The sequence below is a fragment of the Pieris rapae genome, chromosome 2 (genome assembly GCF_905147795.1).
Source record: "Pieris rapae chromosome 2, ilPieRapa1.1, whole genome shotgun sequence".
Classification (NCBI taxonomy): Eukaryota; Metazoa; Arthropoda; class Insecta; order Lepidoptera; family Pieridae; genus Pieris; species Pieris rapae.
In genome coordinates, this window is record NC_059510.1 from 9,648,199 (window position 1) to 9,667,899 (window position 19,701).

Consider the following 19,701-nt stretch of genomic DNA (forward strand, 5'->3'; position numbering starts at 1 on the left):
ACGACCGTGTACGAGTATTCCGAATAGAGGCGGCTATACATATTCGCCGAGATGTCAGAGGTTAGGATTCAGTTACTTAAGTAATCTTATCATAAGTCAAACTTTGTAAAAAACTAAACCAAATTATAGCGTGAGGAATTCTGACTTGCATTAAGATTAGACTCTGTTAGCATTAACCCTAAATCTAAGGGTAATGTACATGCTGTTTGTAGCTCACTTTGTTCGTAATCGAAGTCACAAAAAAAAGCGTCTCGGCCGACGTACGAGACTTACAAAATTTTATAGAATCATTTTTTTTTGCATTACATTTTTAAATTTAATTTTGCAGACTAGGAATACGATAAAACTATATTATTCTGTACTAAATATGATAAGGTTATATAATACAAATGTCAAATGTATGTATGTATGTCAAAATGTACAAATCCTTTGTAGATTAATTTGTAGGTACCCAGTTTTATCAAATTTGATATAAAAAAGGTTACAGGTAATTTAAGTTTAATAAAAAAATTAACAAATTTCCTTAATTTTAGCTTACCATGCTTAGACCTAACTATTTAGTCAAATTAGGATCTATTACTGATAAAGCCGCACCAACAAGATGCAATGATCCAGTTATTAGTATTGACCTTTTTTCTTTATTATTTATACATCGTAGCACATCTGAAACACATTCTAACACCACAATTTTTCTGGATTGCTTATTAATATTTTTCCAAATATTTGCGTAAATATTACATCGGGAAATCAGTTCATTGTGTTCCATAATTGTATAATTGTCGCTTTTGTTGCTAATTTCTTTATGCGCTATTGGAATTACAAAATAGACAGTATCAAAATGCATATGACTAAGCGGTTTCAATAGAACTTCAGCATTTCGGTCTCCTGTTGCGCTGAATATCAAATCCTTATGATGAAATCTGAAAGACAATATAATTTCAAAACAATTTCATTGTTTTAATCTTGTTTTTATGAAATCGTGTAAAACAAATTAGCAAATACAAAAATAAAATATGTGAAAATATATCAAACATAACAGTTCCAGGAAGATTATTTAAATGTCATATTTTTACAGAATTTATAGTCAATAGCTATATATCTTAATTTAAACCCATGATATATATATGTGAGTACCGTCACTACGCATTGAAGGCTTAAGACAAATCGCTTTGCGAAATGGTCACGTGCCCACGCGTGGGCTTAGGGCTAATGTCATTCCTATACAAATTCGTCTCGCGCCAAAGTGACGCCTGCCGCAAAGTGATTTAAAATATAATTTTTGGCCCTAGGCTTTGGCTTAGTCCCAGATGCCTTAATAGTAGAGTATGTATAAAATCGAAAACTAGAAATTTTCGACATGAACATCTGTCATTTTCATACAAACTTAGTATTAGATTTTTTACATATTCCACTGTTAAGGCATCTTGACTAAGCCCCCAGACTTGACAATTGACGGTTAACATTGAGTAATGCAGTCCTCACTCCTGCAGTCAGTGCCATTTCATAACAAGACTAATTTGCAATTAACAATAATAATAATTCTAGACAAAGTAGTTGCATTAACATTAAATTAACTACAAACATACAGACCATGAACAATGCAACAAAAAATAAACCCAAAAAAATCGAAGAATTGACTAAAGAACAAATTCGTCAAGCAATCATAAAAAAACGAGAGTGCAATGCAAAAGCTCAGCAAATAGTCGAAAGCTTATTAGAGAAGTGCATTAATGAAGCATACTTGCTTAAATGTCTACCGGATATTAACCAGAGCCATTTTGAAGACGTGATAGAAGAGCGAGCTATTATACACCTTTGTGGATTTCCATTGTGTCCAAAAGCAATTTCTCCAAAAGATATACCAAAACAAAAGTACAGAATTTCAATGAAAACAAACAAAGTCTATGATATAACTACTCGTAAAAGTTTCTGCAGCAACACTTGTTATAAATCTGCTATGTACATAAAAAAACAAATGCTGACAAGCCCACTTTGGTTCAGAGAGTATGAAGAAGTTCCAAAATTTTATATTTTACCTGATAATACTGTAAGTAGCCTCGGCCAAGAAATTGATCTAAAGTTAATTGAGCAGATTGATATTAAATCTGAATCGAAACCATTTACATCTTTTGGTGATTTTACAACTGCTAGCCTATCAGAATTACATAATAAAGACAAAAACAAAACAAAAGATATTAAAGAATGCACAAATGAAAAACTTACAAAAAAACCAGTAGACAAAAAATGTGATACATCCCAGTTGAAGTTTAATGTACCAGAAAGCAAGACAGATCAATTACCAAATAATTTATTGGCTATTAAAGATTCAAATATTCAACAGTCTCCAACAACCAATATGAGAGACAGAAATAATCCATTACCAGTACCAAACCCACTAAACATTGTAGGTGAAATAATTGAAAAACCCGAAAAGAAAATTGATCCAATACTTATAAATGTACCAACAGAACTTAGAAAAGCGAAACTGAAACCTCTGGAGACTAAAGCCAAGAAACAAGTTTCAGTAACCGCAATAACAATTGAAGTTGAGAAGTGTTTAGCGGAATGGTTTACTTTGGATTCCCTCCTTTTTATATTTGGAGAAGAGAAAGTAAAAGAATTAGTAGAAGATAAAGGAGAATATATAAAAGAATATTTAAAAAACCAAGCACAAAGCATATTTCACAAATCAAACTTGTATGATCAGTATCAAGCTCTTTGCCGAAAGTTAAATATCTTGGAATTAGAAGATAAGAAGTATGATACTCAAATGTATGCAAAAGAAATGAAACCTTTGCCTGATTACAAAATTTTAAAGGAAGAAAGCAAAAACCTTCAGTTAAAGGTAAAAGCCTTCTTTGCCGGTGAAACTGAAATACCTGTCAATAATTCTACTACTGAAACAACTGAGGTTGCCAAAGCTATAGAAGACAACGTCACACAGTTACCATTAGTGGATAAGAATGCACAAAATGCACTACGGCGAGGTATTGTGTGTCAACATTTAAATAAAGTATTGCCTGATTTATTGCGATCTCTAGGGTTACTGACATTATCTGTAAGTGCTGATGTGCGATTGCTTGTTAACACATTTCAATTAAAAGCAAATAACATTATGTTTAAACCGATACAGTGGACACTAATAGCCATTATTTTTATAAAATTGTTATCATTAAGGGATGGAAGGTTGGCATACTTATTGAAGCAATCAATGGCTTTTCAGCATATGCAATTACTATTATTGAGTTATCAACAAGATGGAGGTTACTTAGATAGATTGGTATTGTGGCTAACTGATGTCGATAGATTATTAGATGTAAGTAATAAGCAATTGACTATTGAGACAGCCACAAATTAGAAATTTGAAAATATTGTAATAATTGCATAGTATTTTAATTAATATACCTATTATGTTTAATAGTATGTATTTACTTTCTTAACTCATTATTTTTTGATTAAGTGCTCTATTCATTTGTCTAATAAAGTAGTCTAGCAATATTTTTATTCTGTTAATTACTGCCTTTTTTCTAAATTTGTTACCATTATACCAACTAGATTAAAAAAATATTGATTTTATATTAACTAATCTGCCTGTGTCTTTGGTGACATGAAGTAAATGATGACATAAAAAAACTACATATTCATCAAATTCAAAGAGATATAATTAACCCAGATTTAGACAAAACAAAAAACATATGTGCAATTCACACATGGTAGAAGTGAAACCTTCAAAAACATTTTTTTTATTATTAATCATATATAAATTAATCATTTTCCATTATCTAAATGTGTGTGTTGTTTTAAAACAGTATATTTTAATGATAAATTTTAATTTATAAGTTTAATATAAATTTTTAATTTGGGAAAAACTAAAACATCGAAAGTTTGAAATTCGATCAAATGAAAAAGCGGCAGTAAAGAGAGGCTGTATAATGCCTGCTATCTCATTTTCTCCCACGTTAAATCATATGATGAATTGATGTTTCTGTCTCTTTACCGCTGCATCCGGTTTGAAATCACGACGATTCGAAAGAAGTTTATCTATCTCATTTTCTCCCACGTTAAATCATATGAATTAATGTTTCTGTGTCTTTTTACTGTCGCTTTTTCGTTGCATCCGGTTTGAAATCACAACGATTCTAAAGAAGTTTCACTTAAAAAATATATTTTTATACTGATAACCAATATTATTTTGGTTTTGGTATAGAAACAGACAAACAACAAAAGTAATTAAATGTGTTAAACTATATAGACAGTATATTTGTACTACTGCTTTGTCAAGTAAATACAATGTAATGTACCTGCAGTTTTCCGCGAACCATTTAGCACATATTTCCATGGATTCTTTTGTATGAGCCCCATCAAGATATACACAACCATATTCTGTTTCAATAACCTGATACCTCCCAGGCCACTTGCAATCCCGCAAGCCAATCACAGTTTCCTTTGACAAGCTACTGATTAATAAATCTGTATTTTGATTTATGTTATCTATATTATATTTAACTTTGTTTTTCATTCTCATCCATGCATGAGCTAGTTGAATAGATAATGATGCATTCATTCTATAAGCTTCTAATTCTATGGATAGACGAAGACCATTTTGAAATGAATATGTACTATAATTGGGAACTATGGTAAGAGGACACTGAAAAATAAAAAATAAATCGTCTTGTCAAAATACAACTATTTGAACACGGTAAAAGTCCTATAATAATTTTTACAAAAATTAACGTTGAGTTTTAGATATATGATGATTGCATGTATTATGCTTATATAATATATCTGCAGAAATAAGTAATAGGTTTAATAGGAATTCAAAATCAAAATACAATTTATTAATATAGGTGGTTTTTGTATGTTGTTTTGCTATTTACGAAGCCACATAGGCGCAATGATATTTTTCAAATCAAAATAAAACTTTATTTACTTGAAATTCAACAGCTTTTCGCCTTAGTACATCCATTGCCTCAGTATCTTGATGTACCGTGTAAGCTACACATCCCGGTTTCATAATGCCGGCTTTAGCCAATGCTATTTCTGGTAGTGTATTACCCAGTATGGAAGTGTGATCTAGCCCCAGTGCTGTTATGCCAATAACTGGAACTTTTCTACAACAAAAAATATAAAACATGTGTGTGTACTTATGTTTACGCGTGACAAGTTATACTTTTCTTTTTATATAGAACAGGGAGGCAAATGGGCAGGAGGCTCACCTGATGTTAAGTGATACCGCCGCAAATGGACACTCAATGCCAGAGCTCTCGCGAGCGTTGCCGGCCTTTTAAGAATTGGTTCTTCTTCGGCGTAACATGATAAAAATATTTTTTAAATTGTCTTCCTTCGCCTTATTCTACGTTTGTAGAAAAGTCGGCACTAGCTATAGAAAAAAGGTATTAAATTTATTCATCAATTGTTAAACAGCCACTTGTGGGCCTTAGCCTCCTCAATTACGCCATCTCAATGTATCTAGTTCTTCCCGCGTCCAATTGCGAATCCCTATGGTTTCGAGGTCCTTGACAACACCAACGCAGCCTCGCTCTACCGGGTTTAAATTTATTAAAAGTTTTATTATAACGCATTAATTGAAATATTTTTTCACTAACGCGCCAAAAGAAGTATAATTTCAATAAAAAAAACTTGAAGATTGTAAACGAATTTATAAATTTGTCTCCTATAAAATCTTTATCCAGATTAATACCTATAAATATGCTTGTGAACATTTTAAATTAGATACTATAGACTTGTCGGCGAAAACAATACCACATAATTATATAGTACTCATGTACATTATCCCAATTAATTTAACTGCAGATCACTTCTGGAAAATTTCACTTGCAAGTTCCTGCATACCAGGCATATAATCATGCTTCATGAAATTATGCAAAAATATTAAGAATAATCATATCGCTAAACCTGCATATACACACCATCACACAACACATGCAAATTAGGTATTACATGGTTAAATGTATTTAATATTTTTTATGGCCTTTTACATATGTATATTTATTATGTATTCCATCTTTGGCTATACCTTTCTGAAAATACAAGGTTTTTCTTTCACATTTTAATGAGAAAACACATACATACACATACATATATACATACATACATACATTTTATATTATATGATTTACCTACCGCAATATTACTATAAATTAATTTTATTATACATTATGATATAGGTAAAATTGTGATATAGTAATATAAAAAATTATAATATTTGAAATGTTTAGTCTTGAGTTGTGCCGCCCATGAAAATAAGTTATAAAATACAAAAATCCCCGTCATTCGTTTTATATAGACAAATACAAATATTTGAATAAGTATTACCTTATAATATTAGTATAGTCTATGATCCCGCCTATTCCAACCTCCACAACTGCGACATCTACTTCCTCTTCAAGAAACACATTGAACGCCATTACTGTCAGGAACGCGAAATATTTTGGCATGTCACCATCATACGCCTAGAACATAAATTATTTGACATTAGTTAGTATAACGGTATTCTTAATTTCTATTTATTATAGTCCAATATGTATATTTTAAGATTTATAATCAAAATTTTATTTCATATCACAAGGATTTATTGGAAATTGTCTTATTATTTGTTGTAAATTACTGACGTAACGACTGAGTAACTATATATTTATGTAAGGTATCAAGTAGGTATCCAATTCAAATTGAATGAATTGGAATGAAAAACTAACCTGTGTTTTATACAGAGAATCATACACTTTATGAAAATGCCTTGCAAATGCCTCTTCAGAAAGTGGTAATCCAAACAATCTGATTCGTTCTCGTACCGCTACTAGATGTGGTGATGAGTAGAAACCGGTACGAAAACCGTGTGCGCGTAATATTGATTCACACATTGCACTTGTTGAACCCTGAAAAATATTTAGAAATATAGTATATATATAAACAAAAATGAGTATGTAGTGTCTAACATACTATTTTTTACAATAAAAGTTTGAAAAAGCCCCTGATTTACTATATTCGTCAAATGCAGGTAATATCTATTCACTTAATAGGCCACCATTGTCAAGAAATTCATACCCTTACCCAATGATTTTTTCGTACCATTTTTTAAATAAAATATTACATACTGAATCATAAGCTTTACAAGAACAATAGTTGAAAATAAAATTCTGACCTTTCCTTTAGTGCCAGCCACATGTATCACAGATAATTTATCAAGTGTGTTCAATGAAATTCCAGTTCTCATAAGATAGTTTTCCATGTCTTCCAAGTTTGTACATTTCTAAAAATATTGTCATTTCATTAATCAAATTAGTACAGATTTTGAATTGTAAATATGTAAAACATATCTTTTTATAATAACAAAAATGTATTATATTATAAAACAGATAATTTCTATCAAGATGCTACAATATAACTACATTTTGAATGTTTTAACGAATCATCAATTTAAATCAACAACAATTTCTTTATTCACCTAGTTTAAAAAAAAATACTTCAAAATTCTTGAATCACAAATATTAAAAGAAATATATTTGTGTAGAATTACTTAGCATTTTTTTCTGAGATGTTAGGCTATAACATAATTTGTTTTAAGTCTCTTTATGGGAACTTACTTGGCCAGTTTTTATATCCTTGCGAATTTGTGCAATAGTTGCTTTATTGGATTGTAATGAGTTCAGCTTATGAACAGCCTCCTAAAAAAAGTAAGTTATATATACACACTGAAATGTGTAATATAAAATATACCTATTAAACACTTATAATATGTAATAATTTACATATTATAAGTGTTTAATTAAAAATATGTCCTACTAACTAATGATGGTAAAAGTTATATGTAAATTATTTTCGTACGTACTATTAATTATTGCATAACTTATAATTTAACTCTTTTACCTTGTAAAAATTCGTTACTAACCTCGTATTTGTTCGAAAACATTCTGCAAACTATTCTGAAAATTAAACCACGACGAAGGCCGAAGCTAATCATCGACACACTAAATCAAAATTTAAATCGTAATCTAAATTGATAGAAATAAATTGCGTCTACACTCAACCTATTCGTATTTAACTTTTTAAGATATTCAAAGTTTTAACTAACTAATTGCCGGGCTAATGATTGAGTTATGTAAGCTGGCGTATTATCTTAGAAACAATACGAGCAATGACATTTGATTTGACCCTGTAATGAGTAAAAATCCATGAACAACTAGAAATTACTGCTTTTTGCATAGTGCAAACACAAACCTTTAATAACATTGCACATCAGCTGACAACATAACCTAGAAAAATATCAAAACAAAAAATAGTGTACAGACTAGACTAAAAATTGTTTTTCGACAATGACAGTAATTTTTCAATGGATAGAATGTCACGTTGATGACTATTCTAGCGGGTTATTATTGTTAGTCTCACAGACATAATTTTTATATCTTAGTTGTGCCATTAGTGATACTAAATACTAATGTAAAACGAATGAACCAATTGCTACGCGGCGTTCTTACTTCTAATAGTAAATAAATATTGGTTAGCTATTCACCTTACTTATAACTAACCAATTTATTTTGTATCTTTATTCAGTTTTTATTAAAATACAAATTTAAGCTCTTAGAAAAAATATTAATAATTTATAGTTTTTTTATCATCCTTTTAATGAAGGTTTCCCTTTAAATTATAGTTAAGTCTTCCCACAACGTTTTGTAGCCGTAAATAATCAGAAGCCATTTCATTGCTAGCAATGGCAACTGACATAAGTCAATCAATTATATTTCATAACACGGTTTATTTAAACATTTGTTCGAAAATTTAATTATTTAAAAGTTAAAAAAGAGTTATTGAGCCATTTGTAACGATGACGGAAACAGATGCTACGAACAGACCTTTAACGATGCCTGATACTTTTTTACCATATCTTGAAAAGCACAGAATTTATAAACTGTTCAAAGTGAGTTATTAACTGAACCAGGGTGCGTTCAAATATTACATCACGCAATTTTTGGAGATTCTTTAACGTATTCGTAACGTTCTTCTGTACCTAATAGTAAAATGTTTCGTTACCACGTAGTAACTTATTACACCTTAAAGTTGCTATTTATGTGGTGTAAAGTATCAAAAATCGAAAATAATATAAACCATAACTAGGGACTGAATTATGTCAATCCCCGTCCCGCATCGTAACGTTTTATGCAAAGATTTATAGGGATAATAAAGAAGTTGAATCTAGTAATTTAGCATATTTTTTATTATGATTAGGATATGGTACAGGATCTCGTGATCCACCTGCCGAAGGATCATCTAAAGCACATGAAGGTTTTCGTCGGGCGACATTTGCATAACTCAAAAGATATAGATAAGGTTATCCTCTTGGTGTCACCGAAACTAAAAATTGGTTAGTAAGTAGGAATTTGGTACAAAATAACTTTTCTCTGGATAACGTAAAATTTCAATTATTTATGTGCTATAGATATTAAAAAGCTTGTTCATGAAATGATAAAGGATCTTGGATTTGTGGTTTTGACACGTCGATGTTTGTTGGACCGTTATGAAAAGGTATATAATATAATGTTTTAGATTTAAACTACGAGTATATTAGTTATAGGATTTTTCCGAGTGACTGTAAATAGCTGATTGCAATTATTTTTCTTTAAAATTTAAGAGTGCCATAACTGTATTGTTATATGCAATGTAAAACGACCATAAATGGTGTTGCCCTAGTGGGTTCCGCATGCGACTCTTATCCCTGAGGTCGTAAGTTCGATTCCCGGCTGTGCGCCAATGGACTTTCTTTCTATGTGCCCATTTAACATTCACTCGAACGGTGAAGGAAAACATCGTGACAAAAACGGCTCGCCTTAGAACCAAAACGTTGGCGGCATGTGTCAGGCACTGGATGCTCATCATGATACAGATTCATAAATCTGAGGCCGAGACCTAAAAAGGTTGTAGCGCCACTGATTTATTTATTTATTGGTAAATTTCAGCATGATAAATACTTGCCCAGATGCATTTCACCGGAGTTGTTGTCAGAGGTGGCGAAAAATCTTACTCTAAAGGATCCTGTGCCTCATTCAGGATGGCTTATGTTCGGTAATACTAATCGACTAAGGTTATTTATAAAAAATAAAGCTGTGCTACTTTTAAAAAAGTACCTATGTCTCTTCTCATCACAGTTAAACACTCATTTCAGAGTAAGAGACGAAAGAGTACTTTAGTTTAAAAAGCGGGATTCGATCGTTCTAGGTGTACCTATGCTTGACACAGAGAGACAAAATGAGTTAGATTGCACCAAAAATCGTTAGGGTCAAATGTCACTGTTAGCGTAAATTTTTGGGTTCGAGATATGGCTTTATGTCTGTTCCAGACCACCCATGCTCAGTTCGGGAAGCTCAATGTCTTCAACAAGATGGAGTTCTTCCGACAGTTACCTTGGTTCTCATTCCCTCACCACCAGTGGCTCATGTAGATGACGATCCTTGGACTGCACCAAGAGGGTTTAACGAGCAGGATTTTGAAGGACTTAAGTTTGTTTATAAGTCTACGTTAAAGGTTGGGAAATAATTAAGTTTGAAAATAAAATATTTGCACAGAGCTTCAATTGACTGACAATTACATTATTAAGACATCTGATGCGACTGTTATAATCCTTTTAGCAAGTTCTTGCATCAGAGTCATTATCTATATTTGTTTTGTTTAACTTAAAAGTTTCTAAGGAAACAATACGTATATTTTTTTATAAAAAAACGCGAAATATTTTAACTAAGCTAAAGTAAAGGCTGGATAATACTATTTCGAACTTTTAATATAAAAATATTACGATTAATTCTAGGAAGTCTACATTGATCCTGAAGATGACCATGAGATACAAGGCATGAAGTGTTTCAACGCAATAAGAGCCTGTGCATCTGGGGCTCAGGGGCCAAAACAAGGGGTGCACGCTATAGGAGCTCCGGGAACCTACCGAGTATTGTTAATTGGACCTCGGGGGTCCGGAAGACGAACACAGGCCCGGACAGCTGCTAAGCATTTTGACCTTGTCTGTTGTACGTAAAGCTTTAACTACTTAAGTTTAAGAAAGGAAAACATAACGACTAGCCTTTGTTACCAGCGCCGCAAGTCAAGTTAAACAAATTACTCTGGTTTCTGACAGGACAAAATGTATAGGTACTAGGTATAGACTTAAAACATGGTACGGCTAAGGAAGGAACTCAAGGGCCAATAAGACGCGTAATATTTCGACATTGTACTCTGTTGCAATTCACACACACTGTTTTTATGGACCAGCAACTGAATTTGTAAAATTGCACCATAAAAATTATTCTGTATGAAAAAGTATTTTCGTCTAAAATAGTACGAGGTTTCTGTCTGCATCTATAATAAAACCATAACATTTTTCAGTGGATTATGACACGCTATTCAATGAAGCGAAAGTGAAACGTGATGACGTTGGTGAGAAACTACGCAAGTTTGGCTGCAGCGTGGAATTACGCGCAGAAATTGTTAGACGACGTATTGCAATGAAGGTATGTTCTATACCGAAAACCATTGCTTATACACGAGTAACAACTAATTACATAAACGATTATTGATGACATTTTTTACTCAAACCATACTTATTACACGATAGTAATAATCTTTGTAAATAATTTTACAAATTTAAAACCAATACGTCTGGTTTAGTAAACTCGTCTTCCTATTAATCTCTTTCCAGTAGGTCCATACCAGTCCATTTTGTTGTTACAAGTTTCCACATATTCCCAGTATAGAAATATGAATTCTTTACTTACGTATCTACAATGAAGAGAACTAGTTATTTAGATTTGCCAACGACAATTATAATAGTTACATACTAGTAACTGAATTTATATTATAGTATAGTCAGCTTTTACGGTTTACCAATTCATCGTACTATGACTAAATACTCCTATGACGCGAACAACAAAACAATGATATTTTTAACAAAAAAATTAAACGTTGGTAAGAGTGATTTACGCCTGATTGAATTGATTGGTTGAGGAATTCATTTTTTTTTATTTTGCTCATTTAGGATTGCATCGATCATGGTTGGATATTGACAGGTTACCCATCTTCGGGCACCGACTTTGAATTACTTGACCTGATGCCGACACCACCCAATCGGTTATTATAAAACTAATTCATTTCTTATTATTTTAAATATAATGTATTTAATTGTAAGGTAAATTGTTTTAAATCAATTATTGTACATGATAAGTTACTTAGAGATATTGAATAAGGGATCGAAACATTAATTCATTTTAAATGTATAGGGTAATATTTTTGAATGTCAATGAGAAGATTTGCCGAGAACGTATTAAAGCACGCGGAGTGGACTGGTGCACTGGTAAGTTAGAATTATATATTTCAGAAAAAAGGGCGTTGCTGCCTCAGATTTCCGGATCTGTATCGTGCTCATTTGTTTTTCTAATAGATTCTTTCTGATACAAGTTGACTTGACGAATTTAAAGATATTCTTTTCCACAAGCAAACACTCTAATGTCAGTGACACGATTCTTACTGATATCATTTAGGGTTTGTTGACAATGTTCTTCATCATTAGCTCTTCAGTAGTATTATGTAAATATCATAAAATATTATACAACGCCACCAGGTCACGAAATGCCGATGGGATCCGGGCCCAGAGTTGTATCTCAGTTCGATGATGCGGAAAAACTCGATGTCGAGGTAAGACATACCAAGAGACACGTTCAAATATATCGTGTCATATAATTGTAAAAGTTAACAAATATGAAGACAGTTATTAAAGTAAGTTTTATGGTGTCAGGTAGTACCGATGTCCCCGTAGCTAGATAGTTTTTTCCTCTGCCACAGGTACCAAACTTCATACATTTTAGTTTTTTTTTGTATCTATGTTTCAATACTATAATGTTGTAGATTATAAATAATTTAATAAGAATAAATTATGAAATCAAGACTATGAACTCTAAAATTGATATTTCGTTAGCTATAGCATTAATATGAATGTGTGTGCTCCTATTTCACCATACATCTTGCTGATAGAGGATCTTTGTTTTTTATTTATTTTATTATCCTTTATTACTCAAGATGTCACATGGACATAACGGTTCCAGCTCCTAAGTCCTAACAAACGTTGTGTAAAAGAAAAAACTTGGCGATTAAAAAGAGTGGCGGAAAGTTCTTCTCTTCCGTTCTACGCCTTTGATTTGAGAACTGGCAGTAAATGTAAAATTAGAAGCATTCAATGTATATTTCATTTTTTGCCGTTTATAAGTGTACATTATGTTACCTACATTAATAAATTATTTTTGAATTTGAATTAAAGGCATTCTAAAATCTATTTTAAATTCAAGCCATTGACCGATCTGAAAGGTCAATGGACTGTCGTGAATTTTTCTTTACCGACTTTATCTACATCATTAGCACCGTATGTACATAACAGTATAATGACGTACGCATACTTTTTTCAATACGGTTTTTTAACCCATTGACATATTTACGTGTGGTGTGAATAATAAAAAGTGTAACGACTTCGTGCATGGAATCAAGTAGCTCTGCTACAGTATTCTATAGAACTGTCGAATGTTTTATATGGTTGACGTCCTTATAAAGAAAGGACAGTTCTGACATTCGATTGTTCTATTGTACCTACTTTTTACGTCCAAACCCAATAATTAATCAACAATCAGATCTGAGATCAGATCGTGACAGTCGATCGATCTCCTATTTGCATTCCAATAACCAAACCAAACCAAATCTGTTCATTGGTTATTGGCACACTTTTATCAATATATGTATGTCTATCTCAGATGACCATAGATAGGGTTTGGGCGTTAATGGGTAGGTAATGTAGAAAGAGAAGAGAACTACTGTTTGGCGCGCAGTCGCTCGTATAATTATTATATCTGGCCTTTAAATGCGGAAATTTTTATTCGCTGCGCATTTATTATAATTTGTAAATAATCGTATAAACATTTTAAGCTGGACACATTTTTTACGGAAACTCTGGCGGAACTGAGGGCAGCATCTGGCATAACTGCAGCTGAAATTGATGGGACTGAGCAAATAGGTAAAAAATATTATTGTGTAGAAGCGTGTATAGCAGTACACTTTCATAATTTATAGTTTAAGATTTGTTTGATTAAATTAACGTATCAGAAAACACTTATTCATATAAAAGTCCTTAATACGCAGCGGCTGAATGGATTCAGGTGAAACCGCGGGTTAAAAAGAACAATTAAATATTTACACTACAATAGTTAGCATCACCTGGAACTGACAACCGATATGTTATCTTAAATCTCTCTTTCAATAACGACAAGTTTTCTTAATCGTTTGAAAATAAATCGTATTTTGATAATAAAACTTGATAAAGCACGTATAATAAGCGATTTGTTGTAAAGATTTCAAATCGACTTTTGAAAATTACGTAAGTCAACAATTGCAGCGTTGAAACATTAATTATTTTTTATCAATTTATTTCATTGCTCCTTCGTTACGTGACTTTTTAATCAATATTTCGATAATTTTAATAGCAACAAGTCTTGACATAGGTTTGAAATTTCGAGAAACAAACAAATTGTTTCCAACTCCATTTTATAAATGTTTTTGCCTTTTTAATCTCTTGGGCCATTAAGATAATACTTTTATTTAATAAAACGTTTACCAATTATATATGTATCAGTATCTTTGCCCATGAGTAGGGATGCCAGGTTCAAATTTAATGACGTGGACTAAATGATACCTTAATGATCTTATGTTCCAAAATAAACGTATTTTATTTTTTTATTTTATCTTACTCAAGTAACACAACGCTATTTTTTCCGTGAAGAACGTAACGAACAAAAAGTAGATGGGTAATTTTTAATGAAAATAAAAATTCATAAAAATGGGCGCTTCCTATGGCTTACTCATCATAAAAAATTTAGTAGATTGCAATTTGCATCGTTGACTAAAGCCGGAATTACATTACGAAATGTGAAACGAAGTTAAAGTTTAGCTCTATTTCTTTTGATGGTCGTGTACATTGTGTTACCTAAATGAATAAATGATGTTGATTTGATTCGTATCTTGTTTATATATTTTGATAAACATTCTTCTCAGTAAGAAAGTAAAATTATCTTCACTCATTTGAAAATAGTTTTCAAAAGTCACAGGATCTTCTTCAGCTAATTCTAGACTAACTACATTGCACCCAAATGCTTTCTTGTTAACCAACCTCGAATCTACGAACGACTTTTTCTAAGTTTATAGAGAAGCATCTCTTTAGCTACATTTTTTACTTTACTAATTATTTTACGAAATTACTTTCGCAATACTATCTGTGGAAGACTGTTCCACATGCATGCCACTAATTTATAAATTTTCCGCTTGCATTGCTCGGCTTATTCATTGTTACGACAGTTTCACAGAGAGAACCGAAGAAAAGATAAGAGACTAGATTCTAAATTATTAGTGATTTATACCAATAAGAAGTTAATAAAAAGTTGTTCGCAGTAACAATGCAACTGCCTATTAGTACCAGTTATTAGTTACGAGTCCAGATAGAATGTACTATTATTTTTTTAGATCAAATTCAAGTTCGTATCCAGGCTGCTATCATGGCAGCTCCAGCATTCAACATTGAATATTGTTCTCAATTGCGGAATGTATGCGGCGACTAAATATACCAAATTAATTTTATGTATTACTGAGTTTACGTTAATTTTTATTTTTGCAAAGATGTTACGTTTCTAACGTAACTTTCGGATTTGGGTGAAAAAATTAAATAAATATATTCTTAATAGAAAAATTGTTTTATTATGTACTCCTCCGTACCACTATCATAATTATTAATTAATCTGCTAATTAAGAACTAACAATTCAGCAGTCTCAAAAACAATATTATACATACAGAACACGGAAGTCTCGCGATGAGACCAAGTAGAACATCTCACAATTCTATTAAATTAAAAAATGCATTATTTTTTACAAAACACACAATCAGTCATACAATGAGTGGCTTATACAGTCAACAAATTTCTAACAAAAACAGTGCCGACTGTATATTTGGCAAATATGTCCAACCACCGCCGACGCACACAAATAAATACACGCGAGCTAAAACACGAGTCCGCTTGAGATACGGGTTGTGCGATCACACCCCGCAGCGACGGAGATCACATTTGGCTATCACTCGGTTATCAGTCTCTTACAACTCGTCCTTGAACTCGTCGTCTTCGCCTGGACCTGGAGGTGGTACTCCACCTTGACCTTGGTATAACTTGGCAATTATTGGTTGGACTACATCTTCGACCGTCTTCTTTTGCTTCTTGTACTCTTCAGCATCGACGTCTTGGTTATCTTCTAACCATTTGATAGCTGCATCAATAGCTTCCTCCATTTTGGTCTTTTCATCTTCACTTACTTTAGCGCCTAATTTTTCCTTGTCTTGGAGTTGGTTCTTGATAGAGTAGGCGTAGCTTTCTAATTCATTTCTAGCTTCAACGCGTTCCTTTAGTTTCTTGTCGTCATCTGCGAATTTCTCTGCATCCTTGATCATTCTCTCGATATCTTCTGGTGTTAGTCTGTTCTGATCGTTTGTAATGACAATCTTTTCCCTGTTTCCTGTTCCCTTATCTTCAGCGGATACTTGGAGGATACCGTTGGCGTCAATTTCGAAGGTGACCTCGATTTGTGGAATTCCTCTAGGTGCAGGAGGAATGCCAGTTAAATCGAACTTTCCAAGCAAATGGTTGTCCTTGGTCATTGGACGTTCACCTTCGTAAACTTGGATGGTAACGGTGTGCTGGTTGTCACTGGCAGTTGAGAAGATCTGCGATTTCTTGGTGGGGATGACAGTGTTACGTGGGATAAGTTTGGTCATAACGCCGCCGACAGTTTCGATACCCATAGTAAGAGGGTTTACATCCAAAAGCACGATAGCGTCAGTATCCTGTTCTCCACTTAGTACTCCAGCTTGGACGGCAGCACCGTAAGCGACAGCTTCATCGGGGTTTATGCCTCTGGATGGCTCTTTGCCGTTGAAGAATTCCTTGACCAGTTGTTGCACTTTAGGAATACGTGTTGAACCTCCAACAAGTACGATTTCATCAACATCTTTCTTGTTCATGTCGGCATCTTCTAATACTTTCTGTACTGGTTTCAATGTAGATCTGAACAGGTCCATGTTCAATTCTTCAAACTTAGCTCTAGTTAAGGTTTCAGAGAAATCGTCTCCTTCAAAGAAGGATTCAATTTCGATCTTTACTTGGTGACTGGATGACAGAGCTCTCTTTGCCTTCTCAACTTCACGACGGAGTTTTTGTACGGCACGGTTATCTTTCCTGATGTCCTTGCCCTTCTTCTTTTTGTACAGTTTGATGAAGTGTTCCATAACTCTCTGGTCGAAGTCTTCACCTCCCAAGTGAGTGTCACCATTGGTTGCAACTACTTCAAACACGCCGTTGTCAATGGTCAGAAGTGAGACATCAAATGTACCACCACCTAAATCAAATACAAGCACATTCTTTTCTCCGTCTTTCTTGTCGAGACCGTAGGCAATTGCAGCAGCGGTAGGCTCGTTAATTATTCTCATGACGTTGAGGCCAGCAATTACTCCAGCATCTTTGGTCGCTTGACGTTGAGCGTCGTTGAAGTAGGCGGGTACAGTTACGACAGCGTGGGTAACCTTCTTGCCAAGATAAGCTTCAGCAGTTTCCTTCATCTTAGTCAGCACCATAGCTGAGATTTCTTCAGGTGCAAACACCTTGTCTCCTTGGGCAGTTTTCACAGCCACATGAGGTTTGGTGTTCTTCTCAACTACCTTGAAGGGGAAGAATTTGACATCATGTTGGACAGTGGAGTCTGTCCATTCACGACCAATAAGACGCTTAGCATCAAATACTGTATTTTCAGGATTTGTAGTGAGCTGGTTCTTTGCGGCATCTCCAATAAGACGTTCACCATCAGCAGTGAAGGCTACATATGACGGAGTGATACGGTTACCCTGGTCGTTGGCTATAATCTCAACTCTACCATTCTTGTAAACACCAACACTGTGGACAAAAATACTTACTGTTTAACATGAACTTCAAAGATCAAATTGATGTACTGCATGTATTTAAATACATACATAAAAAAAATCAAATATTTGTACTGTTTTTCTTTCATTCCTAGTTTAATTATTTATTTAATTAAACATTCAAAATGGAAAAATGGAAAATATTGTTATTTGTCCCAAATTATTGAAACATAAAATTATTATTTATAATATAAACTTACCATGAATATGTGGTACCCAAGTCAATACCAATGACAGTACCAATATCCTTGTCCTTTTCCTTCTTGTCCTCGGCGTAGACCGCCAGGACGCAAGCTAGCGCCAATAAATACCACCGCATTTTGTGCGATTGCAAGATTCTATAATAAAAAAAAAACAGTTTTTAAAGGGGTCTTCAAGATTTAAATGCTTTATCGAAGCATCTAGAAATAGACTTAAGTTCAAAAAACTGTTGAAGGACAGTTAGGAGAGCTTTAAGATCATGCCTCGTAATCTGATTTCGCAGGGACACGTCATAGTAACGTGTCAAGCAAAGTACCTATCTAACCGAAACACGTACACTTGGAACGGTTAATGAAACTGAAAGTGGGCTATAACGGAATAGATAACGGTATAATAAATAGTTAAGTGGGCCATCGCGCCGGTCCATTAGAAATTACGACGGCATCTACCTAAGCGAGATGTCATCGAGAAAATTCTTTGACGTGTAAGATACTTCATTACACTTTTAATTTATAGCAATGGAAACTAATAAAAAAGTTAAACTATTTTGATATTTATAGAATCTTCTTAATGAAAATATATTTAATCGTTAATAACAGGATGCCGCAGCCCGCAAAAGATAATCGAAAAAGGTTATAATTTAAGGTTAAAATCTCTGAATTTATATAATAATTAATAAATATGCAGAATCTTACCTTAACTAATAAAAAAACGTATTATATGAATTAACGTTGCACTTCTACTGTAGTAGAACACTTTATACGATTTGAGCGCATACACTTTTCACAGTCTTCAACGTACAATGGCTTGGAAAAAACTGAAATTGTCAACGCAGACGTCTCTGTTATTTAGCATTAGAGTTGAGCGTGTGCTAACGTCATTGGTCAATCAAATGATGATGCTTTACAGCGGCGCTTTTGATTGGTACAAGTAAACTGATTTGGTTTAATGTGATTGGCCCACGTTTGTTGCTGGCAAGTTTACTCATGCGGAGGTGTACCGATGTCGCCACGAAAGTGCATGACGAAGTTTTGGCGTGAATTTCAAAATGTTATCAAAGTAGAATATTATTTGGTAACAACGCTGACCTAATATTTTAATAGTTTTTATTTCAGTCTCATTAAAGCAATTTCGATTTAACTATATTTTTATGATTTCGATTAAATATTATAAAGCTCACTTGTTATAATAACAAGATTTATTTTGGGCTAATTTATCATGTATTGTGTTTCATTGTCATTGTCTATTTCCTAAGAGAATGTCAGTACCCCTATATCATCAGTAGGTACTTCATAACACCAAACAATTAATTCTGGGAATTATAGGAATAAAATATATACAGGCAGGGACGAAATATCCCTTTTTATAAATTTCTTGCTTAATTTGTCTTATTGGCTACTAATTACTATTTTACTTGCACAGTACACGTTAAAATTTACAATCTTATATATAAA

The 19,701-nt window shown here is 33.1% G+C and overlaps 4 protein-coding genes across 6 annotated transcripts; 2 read left to right on the forward strand and 2 right to left on the reverse strand.

Moving 5' to 3' along the window:
* Positions 1 to 484: 484 nt before the first annotated feature.
* LOC110991885 (folylpolyglutamate synthase, mitochondrial-like) lies at positions 485 to 8,300 on the reverse strand. Of its 3 annotated transcripts, XM_022257440.2 has the most exons (9): positions 8,239 to 8,300; positions 7,910 to 8,173; positions 7,605 to 7,685; positions 7,163 to 7,270; positions 6,717 to 6,896; positions 6,337 to 6,473; positions 4,931 to 5,111; positions 4,302 to 4,648; positions 485 to 920 (listed from the first exon to the last, which is right to left on the reverse strand). In XM_022257440.2, the coding sequence occupies exons 2-9, from the start codon at positions 7,979 to 7,981 to the stop codon at positions 554 to 556; spliced, it is 1,473 nt and encodes a 490-aa protein (XP_022113132.2). In that variant the 5' UTR covers positions 7,982 to 8,173; positions 8,239 to 8,300; the 3' UTR covers positions 485 to 553. The 3 variants fall into 3 exon arrangements, with proteins under 3 accessions (XP_022113132.2, XP_022113133.2, XP_045487935.1); XM_022257441.2 differs by lacking the exon at positions 7,910 to 8,173 and having other exon boundaries at positions 8,239 to 8,292; XM_045631979.1 differs by lacking the exon at positions 4,302 to 4,648 and having other exon boundaries at positions 781 to 920; positions 7,910 to 8,275.
* On the forward strand, positions 1,420 to 3,498 carry LOC110991883 (putative RNA polymerase II subunit B1 CTD phosphatase RPAP2). The gene has a single exon (XM_022257438.2). The coding sequence runs from the start codon at positions 1,592 to 1,594 to the stop codon at positions 3,356 to 3,358; it is 1,767 nt and encodes a 588-aa protein (XP_022113130.2). The 5' UTR covers positions 1,420 to 1,591; the 3' UTR covers positions 3,359 to 3,498.
* Positions 8,301 to 8,776: 476 nt separating the features above from the next.
* LOC110991836 (adenylate kinase 8) lies at positions 8,777 to 15,769 on the forward strand. Its single transcript, XM_022257364.2, has 12 exons — positions 8,777 to 8,935; positions 9,244 to 9,379; positions 9,455 to 9,540; positions 9,972 to 10,077; positions 10,352 to 10,536; positions 10,817 to 11,030; positions 11,386 to 11,510; positions 12,035 to 12,126; positions 12,276 to 12,349; positions 12,617 to 12,690; positions 13,966 to 14,053; positions 15,553 to 15,769. Exons 1-12 carry the CDS (start codon positions 8,843 to 8,845, stop codon positions 15,645 to 15,647), a joined length of 1,368 nt encoding a protein of 455 aa, XP_022113056.1. The 5' UTR covers positions 8,777 to 8,842; the 3' UTR covers positions 15,648 to 15,769.
* LOC110991823 (endoplasmic reticulum chaperone BiP) lies at positions 15,761 to 19,085 on the reverse strand. Its single transcript, XM_022257347.2, has 3 exons — positions 18,943 to 19,085; positions 18,247 to 18,384; positions 15,761 to 18,020 (listed from the first exon to the last, which is right to left on the reverse strand). The coding sequence occupies exons 2-3, from the start codon at positions 18,363 to 18,365 to the stop codon at positions 16,175 to 16,177; spliced, it is 1,965 nt and encodes a 654-aa protein (XP_022113039.1). The 5' UTR covers positions 18,366 to 18,384; positions 18,943 to 19,085; the 3' UTR covers positions 15,761 to 16,174.
* Positions 19,086 to 19,701: the final 616 nt, after the last annotated feature.